The sequence below is a fragment of the Cydia fagiglandana genome, chromosome 1 (assembly GCF_963556715.1).
Source record: "Cydia fagiglandana chromosome 1, ilCydFagi1.1, whole genome shotgun sequence".
NCBI classification, from domain to species: domain Eukaryota; kingdom Metazoa; phylum Arthropoda; class Insecta; order Lepidoptera; family Tortricidae; genus Cydia; species Cydia fagiglandana.
The window spans coordinates 25,424,767-25,446,042 of NC_085932.1; the positions used below are offsets into that span (position 1 = coordinate 25,424,767).

The 21,276-nt window shown below is 41.9% G+C and overlaps 1 protein-coding gene and 1 long non-coding RNA gene across 2 annotated transcripts in view; one reads left to right on the top strand and one right to left on the bottom strand.

The window, feature by feature from the left end:
* LOC134668106 (uncharacterized) overlaps positions 1-21,276 on the top strand; it is a 518,821-nt gene that overhangs the window by 388,452 nt on the left and 109,093 nt on the right. The window lies entirely within an intron of this gene.
* The window catches only part of LOC134667905 (semaphorin-5B), a 55,196-nt gene that overhangs the window by 13,682 nt on the left and 20,238 nt on the right, over positions 1-21,276 (bottom strand). Inside the window, exons 4-11 of the mRNA XM_063525318.1 lie at positions 9,771-9,978; positions 7,741-7,895; positions 5,948-6,107; positions 5,424-5,537; positions 5,177-5,289; positions 4,417-4,578; positions 3,434-3,728; positions 1,202-1,412 (exon numbers count right to left, since the gene is read on the bottom strand). Of these exons, the coding sequence (XP_063381388.1) occupies positions 1,202-1,412; positions 3,434-3,728; positions 4,417-4,578; positions 5,177-5,289; positions 5,424-5,537; positions 5,948-6,107; positions 7,741-7,895; positions 9,771-9,978 (1,418 nt within the window). The remainder of the gene's footprint in view (positions 1-1,201; positions 1,413-3,433; positions 3,729-4,416; positions 4,579-5,176; positions 5,290-5,423; positions 5,538-5,947; positions 6,108-7,740; positions 7,896-9,770; positions 9,979-21,276) is intronic.

A 21,276-nucleotide genomic window follows, 5' to 3' on the forward strand; every position in this document is an offset into this window, starting at 1 on the left:
AGAGGGTCGAAAGTCTGTACATGGAAGATATTTGAAAAAAAGTTGGCTGGGGATACTTAGAATCGATAACAGAACACGTTCCAACAGTTTTTAGAATTTTTGTCTGTTTGTCTATTTATCTGTTTATCTGTTTGTCTGTTTATTTGAACGCGCATCACGTGAAAACGGCTGAACGGATTCTGATGCAAACTTTACTAATCTGTCGAGAAAATCTCCGGCCAGGTTATAGGCTATAAAAATTCAACCCCTAAAAGGGGGGGTAGCCACAACACCCGCTTGATTTAAGTTTGCCCCTGAATCTTATGGCGCTACTTAGGAAGGAGGGGCAAACTTACCCAAAACACTCATACCCAAAACGCGACGTACGTGGCGTGCTGTACGCTTTCCAAAGCCGGGCGCCTTCGGCGCCCTCATACTAAAAGACTCGGACGTAGACCGACGTACGTGCCACGCTGTACGCCTACCAAAGTCGGGCGCCTTCGGCGCCCTCATACTCAAAGCGTCGGGCGTAATCCGACGTACGTGGCTCGCTGTGCGCGTACCAAAGCCGGGCGCCTTCGGCGCCCTCATACTCAAAGCGGCGGTCGTAGCCCGACGTACGGGGCGCGCTGTACGCGTCCCAAAGCCAGGCGCCTTCGGCGCCCTCATACCCAAAGCGTCGAGCGTAGCCCGACGTACGTGGCGTGCTGTACGCTTTCCAAAGCCGGGCGCCGAATCGGCGCCCTCATACTAAAAGACTCGGACGTAGACCGACGTACGTGCCACGCTGTAAGCCTACCAAAGCCGGGGGCCTTCGGCGCCCTCATACTCAAAGCGTCGGGCGTAATCCGACGTACGTGGCTCGCTGTAGGCGTTCCAAAGCCGGGCGCCTTCGGCGCCCTCATACTAAGAGTCGGGCGTAGACCGACGTACGTGCCACGCTGAACGCCTACCAAAGCTAAAAGAGTCGGGTATAGACCGACGAACGGTACGTACGTGCCACGCTGTACGCAGTGTACGCCTACCAAAGCCGCTTACTGACACAGACTGAATTCCACGCGGGCGGAGCCGCGGGCACAGCTAGTTAAATATAACGCACTATATTATTGCTCAAATACTAACCATCCGCATCCGCGGATGTGAGCCTTTAAATATCCGCATCCACGTCCGCGGATGTCAAAAAATCTGCATCCGCAACATCCCTGGTAGTTCGCGTCCGTACCTGGTGCTGTTTTCTCTGGGCAGCTAGCAGTATTCTGCACGAAGTACGCGTCATGTAGGTGTGTTGTCGTCCGTACGCAAGCATCACGGGCGTCGTCCCACCCGCAATGCGGGTCGGCCGCGCCCACGCAGCCGGAGCGGCGGGCGTGGCGGGAACAGCGCTCGCTGCCGATGCGGAGGACGCCGTTGTCGTTGCCGATGTACAGCGACATCTGATGGAGTGTAAGGGCTCATTTAGACGATGCGAGAACTCGCATGCGAGTTTCATTACATTGCGGGTTTTGATCGGTCGGTTGAATTGGACGTAACCAACAGTCCGCAATGTAACCAAAATCGCATACGAGTTCGCGCGCCGTCTAATTCAGTCTTAAAGGAGATTTTGATAAGTTACTTGACCGATCGTGCTAGCGCATGCTCAAAAAGATTCACAATTCGTTTCGGTCAAGACTTACCAATGACAAAAAAACTGGTCAAGTGCGAGTCGGACTCGCGTTTCAAGGGTTCCGTACATCACACAATTTTCAACAATTTTTTTTTGTACGTGTAACGTGACGTGAGTGAAACGTCTTGAAAAACCCGAATGAGTCAATCAAGTTTTCAACACATGTAATATGAAGTTTTCTGGCGTGGTGGCTTATATCTCTGCAAATATGCAAAGTAGCTTAGATAGGAAATTAAATGCCGAACAATAGTACAAGTGTCTAAATGCGAAGACTGAAGACCGAGCTCCGCCAGGCGTGTCTCACTCCGCGATTTCGTCGCTTTGCTACAGGTAGCTAAAAGTACATCCGTTCGACCCCAATTTTGGAGTTTGCCATAAGCCGCGCGTGGCGCTGTCGCCACCTAGCGGCCATATCTGTGCTGATCGTGACAGACGCGTTTTGTTAGAGAGTGAGTCTTCTGTACCTAGTACTAATATTTATTCTGTGGCTCCGCGTAGAGCTTAAAACTCGGAGCGTCCGACGGGTCGCGCTTCCAACAACTTCCGCAAGTGTTTTAAAAGCGAAGGCCGAAGAGAGATAATACCTACAAGGTGGCCAAAAATACGCACATTCCCGTAGCCAGGGAGGTTTTGGGATTATACCTACTGAGCAACATTTACTATGGGACCCGAAATCGCGAAAAAAAATGTATCCTCCCATAGAAAACGGACCAGCCAAAACGTATGAAACAGCCAAATTTTTCTTCGCGATTTCGGGGTTGCACGTCGGCAACGGGAATACACTTAGTTTATTTTTTGGCCACCCTGTATAGTGCTTTTTAAAACACGTGACAATACCTAGTAACCTAATCAATCAGTACTACAAGTACCATTGCGGCTGTGTGCCAGATACAGCCTAGTCGCATTTTTTTATCTACAGTCCAACTCACGCTTGAAGCTAAAGGCACGCCTCTTCGGGACGCTTCGGGTCTTCGGCCTTATGCGGATATCGGCCTAGGGCCTTCGCAATAGCTGTCTACATCATGTTTCACTTAAAGTATTGCGGCTGTGTCCCTAAAAAAACCTAAACCGCATTTTTGTTTTTAAATCCGACTCACGCTTGACTCTAGATTTCTAATAAGTTTTCCTGTCATCTTTAGGTAAAGGACTATTTTGTGTATTTTTTTCAGAATTTTAGACTTAGTAGTTTCGGAGATAGACGGGGGGGAATGGTCATTTTTTGTCTATTTTCTTGAATAACTTCTAAAATTTTTATCGTAAATTTATAAAAAAAATATATTTGAGATTCTCACAATGAGCTCTTTCGTTTGATATGTAACACGACATAGTTTGCAAAACTTTGATTTTTAATTTATGGTTACCCCCCAAAAGTAGCCCCTATGTTTAAAATTCATTTGTTGACGTTACATATCCGTTTTTGGGTCACAGACTTACATATGTGTACGAAATTTCAACTTAATTGGTCCAGTAGTTTCGGAGCAAATTGGCTGTGACAGACGGACGGACAGACAGACGCACGAGTGATCCTATAAGGGTTCCGTTTTTTCCTTTTGAGGTACGGAACCCTAAAAATAGCCAAACTACTAAAACTGCATGAGAATAGGAAAATATTTGACACTATTTTTATTCGATTATAAATTAAACTAAAAATAATGAAGAAATCTTTGTATTTTTTTTGTTTGATTGACAAAAGAAAAAATACGTATACAATTTTTTTTTTTTATTCTATGTGACGGGCTAGTTATAATATTTCTATCCAGCAAACTACCTCATTAGGCAGATTATACTTACAGTATCCTTAACAAACTGCATAGACAGCACCGCGAACCCCCTCCCGTCCCTCAACCGCCACCTCTCCACCAGACACGCTCCCTCATACCGCGGCAGCACCGCCAGCTTCAACACATCGCTGTCCTGCGTCGCCACGAACAACACCAGCTGTTTCCCCACGCTCTTGGATGTGGCCACGTCGACCGTGACGTGCGTGAAGCGGTCGGAGGTCACGCGGTAGACGGGCTCGTCCGATATGGGTTGGATGGGATAGTGCATTAGCATGTAGTTGTGGTATTCCAGGCTTTGTTGATTTCTGAAAGGTTTCGGGGTTAATTGGTTGACGAGTTGTCTTAAGCTGGTATTCCAACTATCCAATGAGTATTGCGTCTCACATTTTGCTTAGTAAAAGAGCGAGACGCAATGACATTGGAACTACTCTTAAGATTTTTTTAAGTGAATCCGTTACTTTATTGCTCAACCATTGGAACTTTAAAAACTACTATCGGGATAGTAGCCACCTATCATCTTAACTCTAAGGGCCAGTTGCACGAACCACATTTGACCGACTGATCAACGTCAGCCGGCGCTTTACTATGACACTTTCCATACATAACAATTTAGCAAACTCTTTAACGATACGAACAATTTGGTGCAACCGACCCTAAGAATTAAAGGTGCCAACGGGCTGTCAACTGGAATTATTCTGTCAAACAATAGAACATTTAGAGTCTGCGCGGGAAGAAAAGAGTCGTGGAATGTATGGGGCTCAATACATTCCACCACTCTTCTCTTCGAACAGATTTTATCTTTGAATTGCAGAAATGCATTTTGTTATATCAGAAAAAAACGAATTTTAAAATCCTGCAGAAACGTTTATTTGCTTGCTGTGATGACATCTCGACCATGCAATAACCGCATTAATAATGAGTACCTATTTAATTTTTTTAGGCTTTTCTACTGACGGTAAGTGGAGATGGTGGTTCTCTGTGAATATAACTTACCTTGGGTTCTGTACGCATCTGAAGTGTTCCCTTGCCCAAGTAGAAGGTGACCTGTGTTCCCAGGACGATGTCGGGGTGTTTTGAACCTTGAATGGGCCTTCAAATGCCGCATCAATGTCTGACATGTTGTATATGCATACAGCACTGCCGGCTATACCGTTTCTGTAAACAAATGGCAAAATAAGTTTATTTTCTATTAAATTTCCGTTCGTAAAGAGGAAAATCTCTATATGATATATCCATCGTACCATCAAGTTTTTGGTTTATACCTTAACACAAATAAAATCTACATTATTATTCGTTACAGGAGCGTGATGGCGGAATGATGTTTTCTCACTCTTTACCTTTTTTTACAGCGCATGAAGTTTAGCTTGTAATCTTCTAATGATCGAAATCGTATGGTGCGTTTTAAAGTACATTGGGTATATCGTAAGGCAGTGACCAGAACGTGGTAAAACAAATGAGTCATATTAAAGCAAAGCAGCAACATCCACTTTTTTTGGAGTGGACGTTGCTGATGCTGACTCAAATGTGCAGCTAACGGCGTAAGCGACGACACAGAATAAATAATAATATTAGGTACAGAAGGTCCACTGGCTAACAAAATGCGTCTATTACGAGAAATACAAGCGCAAGCATGCGTCCGTTCCATAGCGGTGCGCGGGAACTACTACTGCTAGACACCAAAACTGGGGTCGGCCGCATGTACTTGACCCGTGGCCCTTGTGTGGCTGCACTGTAAGCTACAGTAGCCACACACCTGGGCGTGGTGAACGTGGCCACGAGCAGCTTCTCCTGCGGGAGGTACTCGACGCCCTGCACCTCGTCGTAGTGGAAGGGCACGTCGCCCGGCACGGGGCACGCGAGGCGCGCCTTGAGGAACGTGCTCCAGTTGTCTAGGGAGTGCTACAGTAGGGGACACACCTGGGCGTGGTGAACGTGGCCACGAGCAGCTTCTCCTGCGGGAGGTACTCGACGCCCTGCACCTCGTCGTAGTGGAAGGGCACGTCGCCCGGCACGGGGCAGGCGAGGCGCGCCTTGAGGAACGTGCTCCAGTTGTCGCGCCGGAGCTGACTGCCGCTGTCGTTCTTACACACTCGGGCGATGCGGGAATATACGGCCTAAGAAATGACAGAGTTTATGTTTTGAAATCTCCATGTGTTAATGGTTATATTGGAGGTTCTCCACCCTATTTCATTTATATAACGACTTTTATAATTTCACATCACAGAAAGCTTCACACTTTGGGTATTATCAGAAAGATACTATAATTCAAGCAAACTGAGCCAGAATGCAGCAAATTTGTACTTTAACAGCATCATATTTAAGTGCTATTAAAAACCTCGCTTTAATCATTGTCACAAGTCTCCTACCAATTTGATATGTACCTAGCATACTAAATAAATAATTAAAGAAATTCATCATGTAAGTATGAAGCGTTAAAAGAAAATTTAAATCAAATACAATACAACACAATTCTATCATTATAAATGCAAATTACAAAGAATTACTATTTTAAAAGTATTCTCACCTTGCCACAGTTCATGAACTCCACAGCGTACTCTCTGAACACAAAGTAGACGTAGAAGTCGTCCTCGAAGCTGCCGACGAACTCGGGCTGGTTGAGCCACGTCAGGTCGTACTCGCGGGTGCGGAGCGTGCCCGAGTTGTGGGCGGAGGCGCCGCGCGTCCTGCGGGCCAAGTAGTTGTCAAGTATTTCGGTAGATGGCGTGCATTTCAATTACGAAACATTCATAATCATAACATTATATAAGCCACCATCTAAATGCCACCGACTGTGGCAAAGACAAAAGTTAAATGCTGATTATTAATAAGGCGTTACTGCTTAAAGGAATCGTCATTCATGTAGTACTGGGTGTATGGTCGAATCGCCACGCCTCACGCCTGGCGCCTAGTTTATTGTAAGCCAGTGATATTACATAACTATAAATAGGTTATACTCACACATAAGATGCACAAAAAATACTTCCATATTTATTTCATTACAAGGAATATGTTTTTTTATTAATTTTCGCATACCATTCATCTTTGCTACACTCATTACTGAACATAAGCTTGTTTCTTTTATTTCAGAATGCGGAACCTCGTTAGCACGTGCAGCTATAGCTTGGCTAGGCGGGACTAAAGAGCAACTGTATAATTTCAGCGCTTCAATTTTGGGATGCCTATAACTTTTCTGGAGTTACGATACAATATCATAGTTGTAAGCCGGTTTTATACAGGGTGAAATTTAATTCACTGGCCAAATTGAAACAACCGAAAGAACTCGAAAAAATATTAAACACGTGTTTTTTCTTTTAATACCGCTCAGTAAATTTTTTTCGAAATAACTCATCATCAAGTTGTCCTAAAAACCTCGTACGTTATGGTGAACCGACAACTACCCACTACACCCGCTTCTCTCTTATCAGTTAAGGCCATTGACACCCCGCCCCTCCCGCTGTTTGCAATCGCGTCACCAATTATGAACCCTATTGCAGCGAGATTACCTACATAAGTTGCTAATTTTTCCTTTCATATTAACGGGCTTAGAACCGTCAAAATGCAAAGGCAACCCATTTTTAATCTAAAATGTTATTTCTGACTAATGATTATTAACAAAACGTCCGTGGCTTCAAAACAATGAGTAAAAACTAGGTCAGGAATCTTTGCATTCAGGCGTATTTAAAAAATTGAATCAACTTACGTACATTTGATTAAAAATCGACGCAATTAACGAAAGTCCCACGAGATGGTACTCTTGGATTCAATCCTTGTCTGCGAAGGCGTGGAACGGATTCCATTTCGTATAATCTTTGTGCACCACGTAAACACTCACCACTTAATAAATAACACCGTACCACTTCGTAATATTCCCGGTTCGAAAACATTTTTTTTAACCTTAGTACGCGCGCGATTATTATTTTAAGGTTGGCGAGTGACGAGTGACTAATCATTTATGCTTACCGTTATGTTTACCGCTAGCGCGGAATGGTTTAGTTTAGACTACCCTCGAAATTGATAAACCTGCCTACCATCGCCAACACTAACTGGGTGGACCGTATTGCAACGATTATAAGGTTTAGTGAAGGTCAGATAAGGGTTTTGCTGATGTTGTTGTTAAAACCTACTATTAGGTTTGTTTACATTTGTGGTAATAGGGTGACCACGACTCGTGGAAAATATTTAAAAATTGAAAAATGAAAATTAAAAAAAAGTGTACTCTTTTTTTTCGCTAAATAGATTCCTTAAGTGTAACCTAGTGCCGGGAATGAATATGGCCAGTGATTTAAATTTCACCCTGTATATAAGTAAATGTTCTACCTGTAAATGGAAGTCTGCGAACTGGCGAAGTCGGTAGGAGTGGCCGCATAGAATTCGCCGCTGCTGGACAAGATGGTAGTCACGTTGGAGTGCGGGTTGTACGGACAGTTCGCCACGCCGGACACCCATTCTGTCACCGTGTTTATTGACTCGATCTGTAACAAAGAATACGGTTTAGCAAAGTAAAAGCAAAATAAAAGCACCAAATTCTCAATATCCAAATTGTATTAAAATTATTTTAATACAATTACTTTTTATGTTGTTGGATCGAAACATGTCGAGCCATTCGACTTAATAATACGTAAGTGACACGTTTAAAATAATTTTAATATGCTCACGGGAGTTTTATAGTTAAAATCCCAATCTTAGTTTTCTTTGACCGTCAATTAAACAGTTTTAATGAATATCACTGTATCAAATTGTGCATAAAATGTACGGGTAAAACAAACTTCCGAGTTTCTCAAACTGAAGTCAAGACGTGTCCTGTTTTCGCGCAGTGATCTAGATTTTTTTCTTTAGAGGCATCTGACGTAAATCCCTAACTTATCAAACTAGTCTTAACTTACCTCTCTCCAGCTGCACTCAGGACTGAACGCATTAGTTCCACACGCGAACAGTTTGTGGCCGTAACTGAGCAGTACTTTAACGTAGTTGTGGCAGTCGTCCTCCGTCTGGCCCTTGTCTTGGCACAGGTGCGACTTGTTGGCGGGCGCGGGCCAATCAGCGCGCTCTAGCGGCCGGAGACCGCGAGTCGTTACAAGGGATCTCTATGGTAAATGATGACCTACGAAAGTAATCCACCTAACTTACCTCTCTCCAGCTGCACTCAGGACTGAACGCATTAGTTCCACACGCGAACAGTTTGTGGCCGTAACTGAGCAGTACTTTAACGTAGTTGTGGCAGTCGTCCTCCGTCTGGCCCTTGTCTTGGCACAGGTGCGACTTGTTGGCGGGCGCGGGCCAATCAGCGCGCTCTAGCGGCCGGAGACCGCGAGTCGTTACAAGGGATCTCTATGGTAAATGATGACCTACGAAAGTAATCCACCTAACTTACCTCTCTCCAGCTGCACTCAGGACTGAACGCATTAGTTCCACACGCGAACAGTTTGTGGCCGTAGCTGAGCAGTACCTTGACGTAGTTGTGGCAGTCGTCCTCCGTCTGGCCCTTGTCTTGGCACAGGTGCGACTTGTTGGCGGGCGCGGACCAATCAGCGCGCTCTAGCGGCCGGAGACCGTGAGTCGATACAAAGGATCTCTATGGTAAATGATGACCTACGAAAGTAATCCACCTAACTTACCTCTCTCCAGCTGCACTCAGGACTGAACGCATTAGTTCCACACGCGAACAGTTTGTGGCCGTAGCTGAGCAGTACTTTAACGTAGTTGTGGCAGTCGTCCTCCGTCTGGCCCTTGTCTTGGCACAGGTGCGACTTGTTGGCGGGCGCGGGCCAATCAGCGCGCTCTAGCGGCCGGAGACCGCGAGTCGATACAAAGGATCTCTATGGTAAATGATGACCTACGAAAGTAATCCACCTAACTTACCTCTCTCCAGCTGCACTCAGGACTGAACGCATTAGTTCCACACGCGAACAGTTTGTGGCCGTAGCTGAGCAGTACTTTAACGTAGTTGTGGCAGTCATCCTCCGTCTGGCCCTTGTCTTGGCACAGGTGCGACTTGTTGGCGGGCGCGGGCCAATCAGCGTGCTCTAGCGGCCGGAGACCGCGAGTCGATACAAAGGATCTCTATGGTAAATGATGACCTACGAAAGTAATCCACCTAACTTACCTCTCTCCAGCTGCACTCAGGACTGAACGCATTAGTTCCACACGCGAACTGTTTGTGGCCGTAGCTGAGCAGTACTTTAACGTAGTTGTGGCAGTCATCCTCCGTCTGGCCCTTGTCTTGGCACAGGTGCGACTTGTTGGCGGGCGCGGGCCAATCAGCGCGCTCTAGCGGCCGGAGACCGCGAGTCGATACAAAGGATCTCTATGGTAAATGATGACCTACGAAAGTAATCCACCTAACTTACCTCTCTCCAGCTGCACTCAGGACTGAACGCATTAGTTCCACACGCGAACAGTTTGTGGCCGTAGCTGAGCAGTACTTTAACGTAGTTGTGGCAGTCGTCCTCCGTCTGGCCCTTGTCTTGGCACAGGTGCGACTTGTTGGCGGGCGCGGGCCAATCAGCGCGCTCTAGCGGCCGGAGACCGCGTAACGAGAGCCGGTACAGCGTATCCCTGTGGTTAAAAGGTTTTTGGAGTTTATGTTGACTGACAATATGAAAACCTTATTGTGAAGACATAAGGTCCACCCTTGGTCAATTAGGATTGATGTTAGTACTGTTAAAACTTTACGACTATACTGACTGTACAGTTATTAGGTGCTGAACATACCAACGTCAATGGGAGACTTTAAGTTTACATTGTTGACACCTCGTTTTATGTTAGAAGACCGTTGCCTGTTACGATTGCATTGTGATCCGCCTGCATAATTATTACTTTGCAGTAATTCGAAGTAGTCGCATTATTCCATTCTTGCTTAAAACGATAAGGTTAACAATTAGTACAATATTGACTTATCGCATACAATACAATAACACAACCCTTCGCTTACCAGGTTTATTAAAACATGTTATTGATTTTCTGGGGAAATATAGGTTATCGAGGGAATAATACAATACTAACGTAATTTGTTCGAGTGCTACTGGGTGTTCTAAGACTTCTGAGAATTAAGGAAATTCCAGCGACCTGTTGATGTTGTTCTTATCGGTATATTATTCATTCATTAAACAGATTATTTATTTATTTTTACACATGATAGTATTAAAAATACCAATGGGTAAAACTTTTCGGCCATATGTTTGTACTGAATGGTTACAATCCTATACAATAACCACTGGATCAATAATCTCTCACACCTGAATAAATGAACAATAATTAATAATTCCAGACAACCTTTAGATAGTGAAGATTGATAAAATCACATTCAGTAGCCATACACCTACGTACACCATAAAAAATGCAAATATAGTTGTACTTAGGTATATAATATGATGCATATGTATGATTATATGTCTAATACGTGAATATTATTGTGTAAAATGTATTTAAACATTTTTATACAAAAAATCCATTGGAACAGGGTGAAAATATAAAAGTAATACCTAAGTATTAACCGCCAATGATTCGCAACCAAAGCTATAAATGTGCGAGTAAATAAGCCATAAAATAAGGCTATGCACTAGACCGCAGCGTAACCTAACACTCCGCCGCAGCGCAGTCGTACGTTTCCTATATCGAATGACCCCCACGGCCACCGCAGTGACTTCGATCGGAGACGGGTAAATTATAACAACTATCAATCTCCATACTGTTGGAGACGGTGCCGTTATCTAGTAAGATCTTCAAGACGGGCCTAAATATTTTGTAAACTCTTATTGACCGAGCTTCCGTCGAAAATTCGCTATTGCAAAATTGCCTTGAAGTTAAAATTTGGAAAATTTCGCTATTGCAAAACTGCCTTGAAGTTAACATTTGGTGTTCAAAAATGCGTTGATAACGATGACAAGAGCCCGTTGGTACATCAGCTCAGATGACTGTTGAATACCAGAATCGTATAAACCTTGTTAGCTATCAGTGAAAAATCAGTAAATAACGACGCCTGTGCTTGTCTGTTCTGTTTGTTGGCCCTCTGCTGTCCACACCGCAGGTACACGCAGCATAAATGAGTATGGATAGGTCTCCAGTCTGTATTATGCACTGGTATTTGCATAATATAGTGTTGAGTGTAATATTTCTAGCATTGTGCAAACTGTGCACTATCCGATCGGGGGCTACTCTTGCAAGAGCTATATGATTTCATATTTGTGTCGTAATTATAATCGTAGCATAAAACTAAATACGTCCGGGAAGTGAAGGAACGATGAAATTGCAGTAAAATTTATAACCAAAGTTAGAGACAAATTGCACAATGATCCAAACGAAATATGTCTGTTTTTTAGCTGCCTAGCTTAAATCACGTCTGAAATAATTGCCAACGGTCAAAACCAATAAATTAAACAGTTGTTCAGTCAGTGTACTTTACTCGAACAATTTTAATTGACTTGATTGGATTGACGAATCGTAATAATTGTTTGTATTTAGAGGCCAAATATGACGATTAGTGAAATTAAATTGTAACTCGTTTATAAGATGATTAAGACGATTGTCATTTTCTCTGACAAGCATTGTAAGTCTTAAAAATCGGAAAAGTGCGAGTCGGACTCGCCCACTGAGAGTTCCGTACTTTTTAGTATTTGTTGTTATAGCGGCAACAGAAATACATCATCTGTGAAAATTTCAACTGTCTAGCTATCACGGTTCGTGAGATACAGCCTGGTAACAGACGGACGGACGGGCGGACAGCGGAGTCTTAGTAATAGATTTTAGATTAGATTTCTTTATTTCAAGATGAAAATTACACTATAAATTACCTACATTCGTCAAAATTATGTTTATCTTCTCATCATGATCGTCAAAAACTACATTATAAATAAAAAAATAAGGTCACGTTTTACCCTTTAGGTATGAAACCCTAATAAGGTCCCGTTTTACCCTTTCGGTACGGAACCCTAAAAAAGACTCGTTGTTTCACAAACATTTAAATTGAACATTAATGATACATACAAATGAGAATTAAAAATTAATTGCAATTGAACAAAAAAATATAGATTCTTATGAACAACAACATAAACACCTTTTATCAGTTTAAAACTATACATAAAGAATCTCAAAAGTTAATGAGTTTTAAGTTGAGTTGATAATAGCTTGAGTTAATCCATTCCACTGACCTCATTTTTTGTATACCACACTGCATAGAGCTTCCTGCATGAACAGCGGACTCGAAAACCACATGCTCAAACAGAACTGTATTAATACTTGCCTATGCACTCACTACTTGAAGGGCTCTCTAATAAAAGCTCGTATAAGTTCCTCTGGCCATCTCAAAAATTGTTTTATAAGAGTATATGTAGACTTAGTGGTATTGACAGAGTGTATTTCGGTACATTTCTCTTTTTGATCGCCGCAGCAGTTCACACTGGCTAATGTTACGTGATCCATATACATCGTAAAGTTTTGTTTAAACTGCCGTGTGTAAACTTTGTATTGTAGCCAAGGAAAACATAAAATGCTGCACTTGCTTGCTGGCATTACAACGCGCAGCGGTCGGTGGTTTTAGCACAGAATAAACAATAGTACTAGGTACAGAAGACTCACTCTCTAACAAAACGCGTCTGTCACGATCAGCACAGATATGGCCGCAAGGTGGCGACAGCGCCACGCGCGGCTTATGGCAAACCCCAAAATTGGGGTCGAACGGATGGACTTTTAGCTACCTGTAGCAAAGCGACGAAATCGCGGAGTGAGCCACGCCTGGTTTTAGGTAGACATATAAGTGAATATGTTGAAGATTCTTCAGTCGGTTAGCAAGCAACGTCGTGACTGTGTCTTGTTTTATTTAGGACTTAACATTAAGTCGCGATTTGTCAATAAAGATCCATATCTTCTCGTACAAAACATATACAGACATTACAGGCAGACTTATACCGTATTACCCTCTCCACAGACTAGGTACAGTCAACTGTAAAAACATGGGTGTACAAATCATCTCAAAAATGTGTCCCACAACTCTTATATCAGTGAATTAAGAACTATGGGACATATTTTTGAGTAAGTTGTCTACACGCATATTTTTATTTATTTATTTATTTATTTATTTAAGAAGAAACAAACAGTCGTTTACAAATAGGTTTACAAAAATATTTCTTAAATTAAGACCTGGAGTTTCCTTATTATATATAAAAATTGCAGTCTGTAAAATAAAGTAACATAAACATAAGGTACTAGATTAGTTTGAACATATAGGTATACTCACGAGAGTCGGAGTGAAATTAATGGGTATTGATTAAATTACCGGAAAGAGACATAAGTAATGAAAAATTACATACTTAATTAATTACCGAAAAGCACGTTTTAGTGAATTTATGGAACAGTTAAACAAATCTAAACTATAAAGTTTTTCATTTTCGTTAAAAAGTTTACAAACACGTCTCATAAATACATTTTTTACATAGCATGTTCTACTATAGGGAATGGAAAACATTTTTTTCTTCTGACATTGGCGCTGACGTCTATGAGGAACTCTCAAATGTATTTGATGTAGTAGTGAGGGGACATCTAACACATTATTCAATATTTTGAAAAGTAGGACAGAGTCTACACAGTCTCGTCGACTAGCAAGAGTTTGGAGTTTATGATGTGTCAGAGATTCATTATAGTTAAGGTGAGTATGACCAGTTCTAAAATCGAGGGTTCTAACAAACTTCTTTTGTACTCGCTCCACTCTATCACTATGAACATTATGGTAGGGTTTCCAAACTGCGCAGGCAAATTCGAGGTGGCTGCGGACAAAACTGTTAAAAAGGATTTTGTAAGTGACACTATTTTTAAATGGCTTTCCTAATCGTAAAATGAAACCTAGTTGTTTGTACGCCTTTTTTATAACCGAGTCTAGATGAGGTATAAAAGATAGTTTTGAGTCCATAATAACTCCAAGATCGCGAATTTGTGTTACTCTACTCAGACGATTGTTGCCTAATGTGAAATTATAATTAAGATTATTTTTTTTCTTAGAAAAACTTATAACATAACATTTATTCAAGTTTAAAAATAACTTATTTTGGGTACAAAATGTCTCTAGATTTTTTAAGTCATCTTGGAGCAAATAATAATCTTCAATAGAATGAATTATCTTATAAATTTTTGTATCGTCTGCGTAGAGCAGCACTTTCGAATTTTTAATATATTTATCTATGTCATTAATAAAAAGCGTAAACAGTAAAGGGCCTAAATGAGATCCCTGTGGTACCCCGGAACCAATGGACTTCCATTGAGAGGCGTAGCCTGCTAGAACAACACATTGGCTCCGATTCTCTATATATGATTTAATCCAGCGGAATAGGTCTCCGTGTATTCCAAGGTGCCAAAGCTTGAGTAAAAGTGTATTGTGACATATTTTGTCAAAAGCCTTGGCAAAGTCTGTATACACGGCCTCTACACTTGCGCCTCCATCCATCGCTACTAAGATATCACTAGTGAAAGTCAATAGGTTAGTGTCTACCGAACGACCTTTGTAGAAACCGTGTTGATTAAGGCTAATATGATTTTTGACTACTTGGGACAGTTCATTTGTGACTATCTTTTCGAAAATTTTGTTAAATTGGCATAATTTTGAAATCGGCCTATACTGTTCAATATTTTGGCTAACTTGACCCTTGGGGATAGGAGTTACGAAAGCTTTTTTCCAAATTTCAGGAACACAACCAGTTTTAATTGATTTTTGGAAAAGAATAGTGAGTGGGGATGATAAGTTCGCTGAGCATTTTTTTATAAAAATTGGATGAATACCATCAGGGCCTGCACCTTTGTTGGTATTGATTTTATTCAATAGTCTATGGACAATGGCACGGTTAATATATATGTTACTTGCGTCAATTAAGGGTTCAGTTGGTGGCACCAGAGTATCAACTCGAAAATGAGTATCTGACTTTTCAAAAACGGAGTGGAAGTGATCATTAATATAGTATAGCATAGTCGCGTCGCGCTTGCGTTGTTGTACGGTCGTGCCTGCGCGCGCGAGTACTCTGTGATGACAATGTCGTCGCAAGTGGTAAAGTGCATAAACTGCAACATCGTGATAAATGAAGTGCTTGCATTCATATGTAATAAGTTGGACGTTATGGATGAGGAAAGCCTCAGTCGTATATGTGTTTCTGCGTTCTCGGACAGTGAAATAGTGGAAGCAAAAAATATGTTGTTCAATGCGGTTAAGACAAAACAACGGAATATACAAAGAAAAAGAGAGGGCAAAAAGTTCCGGGAGATTGAAGATATCATAGGGCTCCTACAAGTAACTCCGCCAGATGACAGACCGGTGTTTGTGGCGAAAGAGCTCCACAAATTACCGCCTGTACTTTTCGAGTCAGTTGATGTTACGAAGTTATTGAAAGATTTGGTTCTATGTAAGAAAGAAATAGAGGATATAAAGGAGAAGTACGTGACATTGGCTCAACATAATGGACTGAAGGCAGATCTTGATCTCTTGAAGTCAAGTTCAGATAAATCTAACAATTTTAATTTTGTGAATACTAAGCGCGGTGGAGCTGGTGTGTTTTGTAATTTAGATAACACTAGTCTTTGTAATAGCGGGCCCATGGGTTTACTACCCCAAACGCAAGATTTGAGTAATTGTGACGTGTCCAAAATAAGCAATGACAGCGTTATAAGTAACCTGCAAACCTCCTTACCATCACTACAACATCCCACGCAAACCCGAAATGAAACGGTTACGTTACATAAATCAAAACACAAAAGTGATGTAAACAAATGTTCGCCTACCGCAAAAACGTCAAAGTCAGCTGCTGACTCGTTATTTCAAATGCACCATACGAGTAGCGACGAGGGCGAAACCGGTCCCGCGGCGGCGCAGGCGCAGAGCGCTGGTGGGGCGACGAGCGCGTTATCAGTTACTGGCGAGATTACAAGTGGCTGCGTGAGACACACGGATGCGGCGTTCGGTCCGAACATAAATAATCAAGTACCAACGGCAAAATGTGATGATGACGAGGAATGGCAATTAGTGCAACGTAAGAAGATGAAAAATCGTCGTTTTATAGGTAATAGTGGAACAGCAATTGTAGACCCTAATAGTAAATTTAGGGCCGTTTCCAATATTTTTACGATGTACATATACAACGTTGACAAAGAAGTCACGGAAGAAGATATTATGCAGTACGTCAAGGAAAAAGGGAGCATACAAGTGAATGTGGAAAAAATGAAAATGAAAATCTCAAAAAGTTATAACTCTTTTAAAGTTTTTGTACCGAGATCTAAGCTTCAAATGTTTATGAGTGATGACTTCTGGCCTGAAGGTATTTCATACCGGAAATTTATTGGCAGAGCAGATGCTCTGAAAATTGGCGTAAAACATAAATCAAAATAATGGAAGATACAGCTAAGTTAATAACTTTTAATTGTAGAAGTGTAACTAGATCGGTTGACTGTATTAGGCGACTGTGTGTATCATCGGACATTATTGCGTTGCAGGAAACATTTCTTTTGCCGCATGATATTGCATACTTAGGCCAAATTGATGATAAATTTGCCTTCACGGGTACATCAGCGGTGGATACGTCGGCCGGGGTACTTCGCGGGCGTCCTTATGGAGGAGTGGCTCTGTTATGGAGGAAATCGCTCTTTACAGATGTTACAGTGATAAAATGTAGTAGTGTTCGTCTTGCTGCAATTAAGGTACGATATCGGAACTGCTCTTTGTTATTTTTCTCTGTGTACATGCCCACGGACTCGTTGGACAATATTATTGAGTTCACTGAGTGTCTAAGTGAGATAAGTGCCATAGTAGACAGTAACGATGTGCAATCCGTTTTCATGCTAGGGGATTTTAATGCTCATCCCGATACATTGTTCGGTCATGAGCTATTGACTTTCTGTGCGGAACAACAATGGACATGTGTAGACTTAGACTTACTATCGTTAGACACCTATACCTATGTTAGTGACGCACACGGATGCCGGCGATGGCTTGACCACTGTGTAGTCACGGAGGCCGCTCGGGGCCTTATTGATGCGGCTGAAGTGCTTTATGATACATATTGGTCGGATCACATGCCTTTACAGATTAAACTTAACTTGACCTTGACTAGGCAGTCTATTCATTTGTCGAGCCCGCCTAGTAACAATAATGTCAGATGGGGAGAGCGAGATGCTATGCAAATATCTAGGTATACAGAATTATGTAATGATAAGCTAAAAGAAGTCGATTTTCCTTCTGAATTGGCTAGGTGTGCCGGTAGGTTGTGTAGAGATTGTAGTCATAAAAATGTTTTGAACAATATGTATTGTGACATTATTAGTAAACTTACCGAAGCATCACAGTTAACTAGTAAGAACAGCAGGGCAACATTTAAACGTATAATTGGATGGAATAAGCATGTTAAGCGCTCTCACGGGGAGGCTCGGTCTGCTTTTCGAGAATGGTGTATGTTTAATAAGCCGCGTTCGGGTCCCTTATATGACAACATGTGTATTACCAGAAAGCTCTTCAAGTCCGCACTAAAATGGTGTCAAAATAATCAAACTCAAATTAAAATGGATATACTGGCACAAAACCATAAGGTGAGGGACTTTAAGAGTTTTTGGAAGAATACTAATAAATTGAACCCTAAGTCGAGTGTCCCTGTGAGTGTAGCGGGGCAACATGATCCCACCGCCATAGCAAACCTTTTCAAAGACCACTTTAAGGTAAATGCGCCCTTAATACGTCAAACTAAGGTGCTTAATATGGAGAGTCAGTCAAGGGACCTGAGTGTGCACTTCACCGCTAAGGAAGTCGCGTCAATAATTAGTGGTATGGAAAGAGGCAAGTCTCCGGGCCACGACCAGCTCAGTATTGAGCACCTAAAGTACGCAGGGGTGCATTTGCCCAGAGTATTGGCTATGTTTCTTAATTTGTGTCTTAGCCACTCACACCTGCCCGATGAGTTGATGAAGACTATTGTCGTGCCAATCATGAAGGATAAGACTGGTGACATTTCTGAGCTTTCTAATTATCGACCGATTTCGCTTGCCACAGTAGTAGCAAAAGTGTTAGACAGTTTGCTTGACAGGCATATGGCCAGTCGCATACACTTACACGATGCGCAATTCGGCTTCCGGCCAGGTCTTTCTACCGAAAGCGCAATCCTGTCTCTCAAGCACACTGTCTCTCATTATACATCTAGAAAAACACCTGTCAATGCATGCTTTCTAGACTTGTCTAGGGCATTTGATCTTGTATCATATGACATTTTGTGGCAAAAGTTGACAGAGGAGACTGATGTGGCGGGCGAAGTTGTGTCAGTGCTTAGATATTGGTACAGTAAACAAACCAATTATGTAAGATGGGCAGGGTCACTCTCTGATATGTATGGGTTGCAGTGCGGGGTGCGGCAGGGGGGGTTGACCTCGCCTCGTCTCTTCAACTTATACATTAATCGTCTGATTGTTGAACTCAGCAGCACCTATAAAGGCTGTCATATCGGTGGAGTGTGCGTAAACAACATTAGTTATGCAGATGATATGGTGCTGCTGACTCCATCAATCAACGCGATGATCACTCTTCTCAGTATTTGTGAGAAGTATGCCGAGACCCATGGACTCAGATACAACGTAAAGAAGAGTGAGTGGCTTGTGTTTAAGGCTGGCTCCAAATATTATCCTGACGTACCACACCTAAAACTATGCGGGACTCCTCTAAATAAAGTCGTCAAATTTAAGTATCTGGGTCACTGGGTCACGGAAGATCTGAGTGATACCATGGATATGGAACGTGAGCGTAGAGCGTTGTCAGTCAGATGCAACATGTTGGCGCGTAGGTTTGCACGGTGTACGAAACAAGTCAAGGCGACGCTGTTCACAGCATATTGCCAATCTTTTTACACCTGCAGCCTATGGGCCAACTACACGCAGAAGGCTTACAACGCTCTACGCGTACAATATAACAATGCTTTCAGGGTTCTGATGGGGTTGCCTCGTTACTGTAGCGCCTCGGGGATGTTTGCCAATGCCGGAATAGATGGATTCCATGCCATCATGCGAAAGAGGTGTGCTTCAACCCTGAGCAGGATACGGAACAGCCCCAATGGAATCCTGGGCATTGTCTCAGAAACGTGGGACAGCCCCCTAATGACGCACTGGCTCGGTCTGCATGCGCCAGTTCCGTATGTACCGGGTCATAGGTTAAGTTAGTTTTGTTTTATTTTTAAATTTTAATGTATTGTTTAGTTTTATATGATATTAACCCTAATTTTAAGTTTAGTAATAATGATACTAACCCCAATGGACCTAAAGTCTGAAATAAATTATTTTTATTTTTATTATATTAAATAAGTTACAAATTTCTGCACCGTCTGAGGACGTGCAGTCTTTATATTTCATAGTCTTTGGTATTTTATTTTTAGTATTAATCGACTTAATATACGACCAGAAATAATTCGGGTGTGATTTAATTTTGTTTTCCGCGTATGATATATAACCGTTGTAGCACTGTAATTCCATTTTTTCTGCGCGTTTACGTAATATTTTAAATGTCTCGTAGTCCAAAGGATTACGGTATTTTTTCCATAACCTATGAAACTTACGCTTTTCACTAAGCAACTTTCTTAAAGGTTTGGTGTACCACACCGGGACAGACGATGACATATTAATCCTACGCCTAGGGATGTGAATACTAATAAGTTTATTTAAAATATCGTAGAATTTAGTAACACAGCCAGTCAAATCACTATTTTCAAAGAGTGAGTACCAATTTATTTTAGATAGCTCCAAGTTAATCTTGCTATAATCACCACAATTAAAATTATAAATAAAACTAGGAATCGGCTTAAGAGTGGGTTCAAATCTTAAAATTACATCTATAGTTAACGCTTTGTGGTGATTATCTTCAAGCGTGAGTGGCTGGTCGCAAGCAGCGACTGTACAATCTGTACTGCAAAAAATAAGGTCGAGAATGCGATTGTTAACGTTATGTACACAATTAAATTGTTTTAATTCAGTGAATGACAGAAAATCGTGCATTATTCTTGTTGTGTAAGTGTGTCCCGTCATTAAAAGCATTCCCGGGGACGAATGAGCCAGCCACTCGGCCTCCGGTATATTAAAGTCTCCGGTAATCAAAAATAAATCATTCGGCCTTTCAACAATAATGTGACTAGCTATTTCAAAAAATGACTTTAGTGTGTCCCTATGTCCAGTACCTTGAGGGATATAAATACAGGCTATATGAAAAAAGGATTGTTGTTGTGTATTGTGAGCGCTTCGTTTACATGGGTCGAGCGGGACAGACACCCATACACAATCACAATAGGCTCGCGGCGGCACGGGCCAATCGCGGTGCACCGGCTGGCAGCGCGCGCGCACCGCCACCGCTGAGCCACCGCCGCGCATCGCGCCACTTTCCTCCGCTGACCGGTCGCATCGAAATACGTTAAAACTCGAATCAAAAAATTCTCCATCAAAAAAATCTGGAGTTAGCCAGGTTTCCGTCAAACAAATAAATTCATAGTCTGACTGAGCCACTTTAGAGAAAAACTCACTAGCTTTTGTTCGTAATCCCCTCACATTTTGGTAATAACCAGTAAAAACCGTATTAGCCATTTTCAGTTAGTAAAAAAGTTTCTAAACATGATATTAGATTTATTGGGTACATAACGCCAGTCAGAAGTAATAAATTAAAATATGGGTTTAATTTTGACACATTGTTATAGGTAAGGAAAAATATATTATAGTGTTGAATAATATATTTAAAAGACGTGCATGCATTGTATTTACGTAACAGAACACAAAAAATATATCGACGTAGTAAAATGTTTGTAGTGTTACTAGTGTTATACAAACGTAGCATTAGTGTAAATTTAACGGCCATATAATGGAAAATACAAT